Below are 7,204 nucleotides of genomic sequence, written 5' to 3'. Positions count from 1 at the left end.
TCCGTGCGCGGCCTGGCGCCCGGGCAGCCGGTCACGATGCGCGCGTCCCTGCGCGACGAGAGGGGCGCGCGCTTCCGGGCCCACGCGCGCTACCGCGCCGACGCCCGCGGCGAGCTGGACCTGGCGCGCGCGCCGGCGCTGGGCGGCAGCTTCGCGGGGCTGGAGCCCATGGGGCTGCTCTGGGCGCTGGAGCCCGAGGCGTGTGAGCCGCCCTGGGCGCGGCTGGTGAAGCGCGACGTGCGGACGCCGTTCGCCGTGGAGCTGGAGGCGCTGGACGGCCACGGGCCCGCGGCCGGGCGGCTGCTGGGCCGGGCGCTGCACGAGCGCCACTTCCTGCCGCCCGGGGTGCGGCGGGCGCCGGTGCGCGCCGGCCGGGTGCGCGCCACGCTCTTCCTGCCGCCAGGTGAGCCGGACAGCCCCCTATTCCTCTGTCCCTCGCGCTTTTTTACGGAGACAGGAGGGGACGCCCGACTTCCCAGAGGTCAGTTTCAAGGGCACGGGAGTGGAAGGGAAGACCGCCTGGGGAATTAGTACCGCCGCTCTCAAACCCAGAGATCTCTCGAGCCCGATGCGCAAAAACGTAAGAAAGAGAAAAGACACGGCTCCCAGCACTTTGGGAGGCCGAGATGAGAGGATTGCTTGAGCCCAGGAGTTCAAGGCCAGCATGGAAAATTTTTTTTAAAATTAGCCGAATTTGGTGGCACATGCCTGTAGTCCTAGCTACTCGAGAGGCTGAGGTCCAGTCTGGGTGACAGAGTCAGACCCTAACTCAAAAAACAAACAAGCAAAACTTGTAATAAACAACAACAACAACACGTATAGGTAGTTTTAGTTTTGTGTGTTTGGGTTTTTTTTTTTTTTGAGTTGGAGTCTCACTCAGTCGCCCAGACTGGAGTGCAGTGGCCACTTCCGGCCACCGCAGCCTCGCCTCCCGGGCTCTGGCAATCCTTCCGCCTCAGCCTTCCAAGTAGCTGGAATTACAGGCATGCGCTACCACACCCAGCTGATTTTTTGATTTATTGTAGAGATGAGGTCTCGCTGCCCAGGCGGGTCTTGAACCCGCGGGCTTAGGCAATCCACTCACCTCAGCCTCCCAAAGGCGCGGGTTTACAGGCTGAGCCACTGAGCCCGGCTTTTTTTTTTTTTTTAATTGAAGTTTCACTCTGTCGTCCAGGCTGTGGTGCAGTGGCATACTCACAGCCACCGCAGCCTTGACCTACTGGGCTCAGGCGATCCTTCGGCCTCAGCCTTCCGAGTAGCTGGAACTCAGGCACGTGCCACCATGACCGGCTTACATTTTGATTTATTGTAGAGACGAGGTCTTACCAAGTTGTCCATGCTGGTCTCCAACCCCTAAACTCAGGCAATCCTCTTGCCTCGGCCTCCCAAAGTGCTGGGATTACAGGCTTGCGCCACTGCGCCTGGCCAGTAGTTTTAATTTTCTTTCCTTTTTTTTTTTGAGTTGGAGTCTCACTCTGTCACCCAGACTGGAGTGCACGCTCCTGGCCACCTCAGCCTCCACCTGCTGGGCTCCAGCGATCCTTCCGCCTCAGCCTTCCAAGTAGCCAGAACTATAGGAGCGCCCTACCACTCTGGCTAGTTTTTGATTTATTGTAGGATGAGGTCTCACCAAGTTGCCAGGGCGGGTCTTGAATCCACAGAGCTCAGGCAATCCACTTGCCTTGGTCTCCCAAAGTGCTGGGATTACACACCGAGCCTGGCCTAATTTTTAATTTACTTTTAAGTTTCTTGGTTCTGCAGATTTCCTTTCAACTTTAGCTGTATGTTCAGGTTTGTAAATTTTGCATTTACAAGAGGAAGAAGGCCTCTTACTGTCAACTGGAAATCTGACAATTTTGGATATTTTTATATTACACGAAGAGCTATTGGCCACTGAAAAAATGAAAAGATGTTTATACTTTTTAAAAATCAAGGAAATGCAGACTAAAACTATAGGAGTACATTTCATATCCTTAAAAGTGCCAAAAATTTAGAAGTCTGACCTTAGCAGTTGTTGAACAGTATGTGAAGAACATGAAAGTCACACTGCTAGAAGGGCGCAGAGTGTTCATCGACCCTGGGAAACAATGTCTTCACTTAGAAAGTTGAATATGTCCTTCTACTCATTGTACATGTGCACCAGGAAGTATATAGTTTATAAGAGCAAAAACTGCAAACAGCCTAAATGCCCAAGTGTCTGTCAACATTAGAGCTGATGAGTAAATTGAGGTATATTTGCAGCTGTCAATGTGATTGACTACAGCTGCAAGAATCAACAAGGGTGAATCTCCAGGACGGTGTTGAGTGAAACAAACTCCAGAAGAACACATTCAATATATTCGATTTAGAGAAAATTTGCAAACAGGTAAAATAAGCAAAATATTGTTTAAGGTACACATGGTACATGTAAGTGGTAATACTATGAAGAAAATAAAGAGAATGACAAACAAAAAATCCAGGATAGTGGAGAGGGAGGAAAGGGTACAGGTACTTGGGTCATTGATATGTTGGTACTGAACTCTTCTTAGACAGTGTTGCCTATAAAGTGTTTGCTTTATTCTTTCAATTTCATATGTGAAATACAGACTTTTTGTGTAAATGTTGAAATAATCCCAACACTTTGGGAGGCCAAAGCAGTAGAATTGCTTGAGTCCAGGAATTCAATGCCAGCTTTGGCAACATAATGAGACTCCTGTCTCTACAAAAAAAATTAATAATAATAATACAAAAATTAGCTGGGGATGGTAGCACACACCTGTCATCTCAGCTACTGGGGAGGCTGAGACAGGAAGATTGCCCAGGAGGTCAAGGATGCAGTGACCTGGGACCATGCCACTGCACTCCAGCCTGGGCGACAGAGTGAGACCCTGTATCATTTTATTTTTAATTTATTTTATTTTTATTTTTTTTTGAGTTGGAGTCTCACTCTGTCACCCAGACTGGAGTGCAGTGGCCGCTCCCGGACACCGCAGCCTCGACCTGCTGGGCTCCGGCGATCCTTCCGCCTCAGCCTTCCAAGTAGCTGGAACTACAGGCGCACGCTACCACGCCTGGCTAATTTTTTATTTATGGTAGAGATGAGGTCTCGCCAAGTTGCCCAGGCAGGTCTCGAACCCGCGGGCTCAGGCAGTCCACTCACCTCAGCCTCCCAAGGTGCGGGATTACAAACTGAGCCACCAAGCCCGGCGAGATCCTGTATCTTAAAAAGAAAAAAACAATAGTGGAATCATACAGAATGAATATGTAGCCTTTGAATCTTTCTCCATTCACTAAGTGGATTCTGCTAAGTGAATGCATGTGGGCTTTTTTTCTTCTTTTTTTGCATTGGGGTTTCACTCTGTCATTCAGGATGGAGTGCAGTGGTGCAATCATGGTTCACTGCAGCTTCGATCTCCAGGACTCAGGTGATCCTCCCACCTCAGCCTCCCAAGTAGCTGGGACTACAGGCACGCACCACCACACCCAGCTAATTTTAAAAATTTTTTTGTGGAAACAAAGCCTCACTATGTTGCCCAGGCTGGTCTCAAACTCCTGGACCTGAAGCAATCCTCCTGCCTCAGCCTCCCAAAGTGTTGGGATTGCAGGCATGAGCCATTATGCCCGGCCACATTGAGATTCATTTGTGCTCTTCTATGGGCCAGTTATTTTTGTGTCTTAGTAGTATACATTATATAGGTATACCATAATTTATTATTTGGAGATAAGAATAAAGTCACTGCAAACACTTGCATGCACACATTTCTCATGAGTAAATACTGAGGAGTGGAATTGTTGGGTCACATAATAAGTGCATGTTTAACCTTATAAGAAACTTTCCAACTCTTTTCCAAAGTGGCCATGTCATTTTGCATTCCTACCAGCACTGTATGAGAGTTCCAGTTGCTCTGTGTCCTCTCTAGCATTTGGCATTGTCAGGTTTTGGGGAGAGGCAATATCTTTGTTGCCATTGTTTGTTTGTAAATTATTTTTCATCTCAAAAGCTTTGAGGCTCTGGGTATGGGGGGGATTGTGGATTTAGCCTGTGCCACTCTCTGGATGTTTGAAGACAGAGGTCTTTCAGCATTTCTAATTGTCAGTAGAAAATGTTAACATCACCAAATAGGCAACAAATGGCTTTCGATACCACCGCAAAGAGTTTCAGGAATAGCTTTGTGTGTTTTTCTTTCCAAGAACCTGGGCCCTTTCCTGGGATTGTGGACATATTGGGAGCTGGAGGTGGCCTTCTGGAATACCGGGCAAGTTTGCTGGCTGGGAAGGGCTTTGCTGTGATGGCTCTGGCTTATTATAAGTATGAAGACCTCCCCAAAAGCATTGACAACCTCCACCTGGAGTACTTTGAAGAAGCCGTGAACTACTTGCGCAATCACCCTGAGGTTAGTTGATCTTTCAGACTTTTGGTTCTGTCAGAATGTTTCTAAATATCTCCCCTAGCCAAGGTTAGATTAATTTTAAACTCATTCACCTGAGGATGTGCTATAACAAAATCAAATATTTAGTCTTCCAAATTCACAGAGAAAAGTAAATACCTGAGCTGGGAGGTGCGTCGTGGAACAGCTGATGGCCAGGCTTATGTTCGAGTTGCGTAGGGAGAGTGAGCATTCTGCTTTGCCCTGGACCAATGCCTTTCTGTGCTAAGAGCAGGATAGGCTGAGGTGTAACAGGGACTTGGTCACTTTAGCAGCATCACTGCTGTTTTGTGGTGATGTGAACTTGTCTCCAACCTCAGCTTGGTGGAAGAGTTGAATGAGTAACACTTGTGAAGTCTTTGGTATGGGCCTGGCATTTAAAGGTCAAATCCTGTTCATTTGTGCAGTGAGTGCTGGGTGTAGGCACTGGGCATACAGAGGCAAGGAAGATGGCCACATCCCATGAGCTGAGTGTTCTGAATGTCGGGGGCGGGGCTAGGCAAGAAATATGTTTAAAATTCAAAGTGCTAACCAGAAAATTAACAGGGTACTGATGAACAGTGGACGTGAAAGTGGATGGGACTGGAAGGCCCAGGGAGTGCCTCACTTAGCAACGACTGTAGAAAGGCTGCCTACAAGTCCTTGAGTGCAGTAGCACCATCTATCATCACCCAGTAGGTACTTCTAGCCATTGCATGTTCTCAAGCTTATACCACTTGTATGTTAGCAACAAAAATAAATATTTAAGCAAATTATAATGATGTGTTTATTTAGTTATAAATAATTATTTTCTTTCTTTCCATATTGATTAATACTTCTCAAATAATGATTTAGAAGCTGCAAGTAGACTTATGTTGACGGTTTGGCTTTTTTCATATATATCTGATTATGATTTTAAAAAAATTTTTTAATAGAGACAGGGTCTTGCTATGTTGCCCAGACTGGTCTTGAACTCCTGGCTTCAAGTGATCCTCCCACCTCGGCCTCCCAAAGTGCTGGTCTTACAGGTGTGAGCCACTGCACCTGGCTCAATTATGAGTCTATACTACATATATATAATGTGTCTGTTAGTTAACTATTTAATTCCTGCAAATGTTCTTTGGAAAAATAACTATTCATTTCAGGAAGAAACGTTTTCTTTGAAGCCCAGCCTTCTCTTCCTAGAACTTACATGTGTGTTTTGGAATCACACATGGATGGGGTGCTACTTATGCCACCTTACACTTCTTCAGGTTACCATGAATGTCTGAGTGAGGAGCCCACTGAAGTGTAAAGGCACCAAGACTGAACACAGCATGTTTCTGGATTTGTCTGAGTGCTTTTTACTGGCAAGCACCATGCTAAGTGCTGTCCACATGATTTCTCACTTGGCCTTAGACTCTGTAGTGCTGGCATCAGCTTCGTTTTCCTGGCCTCATAACTTTCTAAAGCTCAGGCTCTGGTAGAGACCAGATTCAGGTCCAGGCCCAACTGACTTCCAGGGATGGGCACAACTCACTGTGCTATGCTGTTCATGAACTCATTCTCCTTTACCCTGTCTCTTTCTCAGGTACGGGGCCCAGGAGTGGGGCTGCTTGGAATCTCCAAAGGGGGTGACCTGTGCCTTTCCATGGCCTCTTTCCTGAAGGGCATCACAGCCACTGTCATCATCAACGGCTCTGTGGCCAATGTCGGGGGGGCCTTACACTACAAGGGGGGGACCCTACCCCCTCTGGGTGTCAACCCAAATCGAATTAGGGTGACCAGTGATGGCTTTGCAGACATCATAGATGCCTTGAACAGCCCTTTAGAAGGACCCGATCAGAAGAGCTTTATTCCTGTGGAAAGGGCCGAGAGTGCCTTCCTGTTCCTTGTTGGTCAGGAGGACCGCAACTGGAATAGTGAGTTGTATGCTGCTGAGGCTTCCAAGCGCTTGCAGGCCCACGGGAGGGAGAAACCCCAGGTCATCTGTTACCCAGGGGCAGGGCACTATATTGAGCCGCCTTACCTCCCCTTTTGCCAGGCATCCCTGCACGCCTTGGTGGGCAGACCTGTCATCTGGGGCGGGGAGCCCAGGGCTCATGCTGCTGCCCAGGTGCATGCCTGGAAGCAACTCCAGACTTTTTTCCACAAACACTTGGGTGGTGGAGAGGGGGCAATCCCAGAAAGGCTCTGATGTGGAGTGGAGTGTTTGGCATCTATGATGCTAATCTCTCCTGGGAACAGATGCCATAGTTTGTGTGTGTGTGTGTGTTCCTTTTCTCTTTTAAATACCCACTTGAAATTTCTCCTCATCACTGTTAAAGTGAACTTACCAGTAAGAATGAGTTTGTTAGATTTTTATAAACGGAACACTATCAATTTGGGAGGGGAGTGATTCTGCAAAAGACACAAGATAGAAAAAACGTACCTCTTCTGTCTCACAGCACACAACCGTAAAGCTTTAGTTCTGAGAGGAAAAGTAACACCAACTAACAGTTATATAACAGTAATGTACAGTGCCTGGCACATTATTGGAGTTCAGTAACTATTTGCTAAATGACTGATCACTAAATGAATGATTACCTACTATGGAAGAAAAGCATATACTCTCAAAAGTATTATAATATCAGATTTCAGTTTCTCTTTTAAGAATGGAAGTTAATATCTTAGGTATAAATGGATTACTAGTTAAATATAAAACTACTAAATTTTTTTTTTTGAGTTGGAGTCTCACTCTGTCCCCCAGGCTGGAGTGCAATGGCATACTCATGCTGGAGTGCAATGGCATACTCATGGCCACTGCAGCCTCGACCTGCTGGGCTCAGGCAATCCTTCTG

The 7,204-nt window shown here is 47.3% G+C and overlaps 1 protein-coding gene across 1 annotated transcript in view; it reads left to right on the top strand.

Annotated features, from left to right (window-relative positions):
* Nucleotides 1–6,622, top strand: part of LOC103273240 (acyl-coenzyme A thioesterase 1) — a 6,734-nt gene extending 112 nt beyond the window's left edge. The window contains exons 2-4 of the mRNA XM_008070673.1: nt 1–403; nt 4,171–4,373; nt 5,956–6,622. Of these exons, the coding sequence (XP_008068864.1) occupies nt 1–403; nt 4,171–4,373; nt 5,956–6,561 (1,212 nt within the window). The 3' untranslated portion in view covers nt 6,562–6,622. The remainder of the gene's footprint in view (nt 404–4,170; nt 4,374–5,955) is intronic.
* The last annotated feature ends 582 nt before the right edge of the window (nt 6,623–7,204 follow it).

This window comes from Carlito syrichta, unplaced genomic scaffold (assembly GCF_000164805.1).
Source record: "Carlito syrichta isolate Samal-C Ts95f unplaced genomic scaffold, Tarsius_syrichta-2.0.1 Scaffold313910, whole genome shotgun sequence".
NCBI classification, from domain to species: Eukaryota; Metazoa; Chordata; class Mammalia; order Primates; family Tarsiidae; genus Carlito; species Carlito syrichta.
The sequence above is the reverse complement of the archived record's forward strand: the minus strand, read 5'-3'. Positions and strand labels throughout refer to the sequence as shown.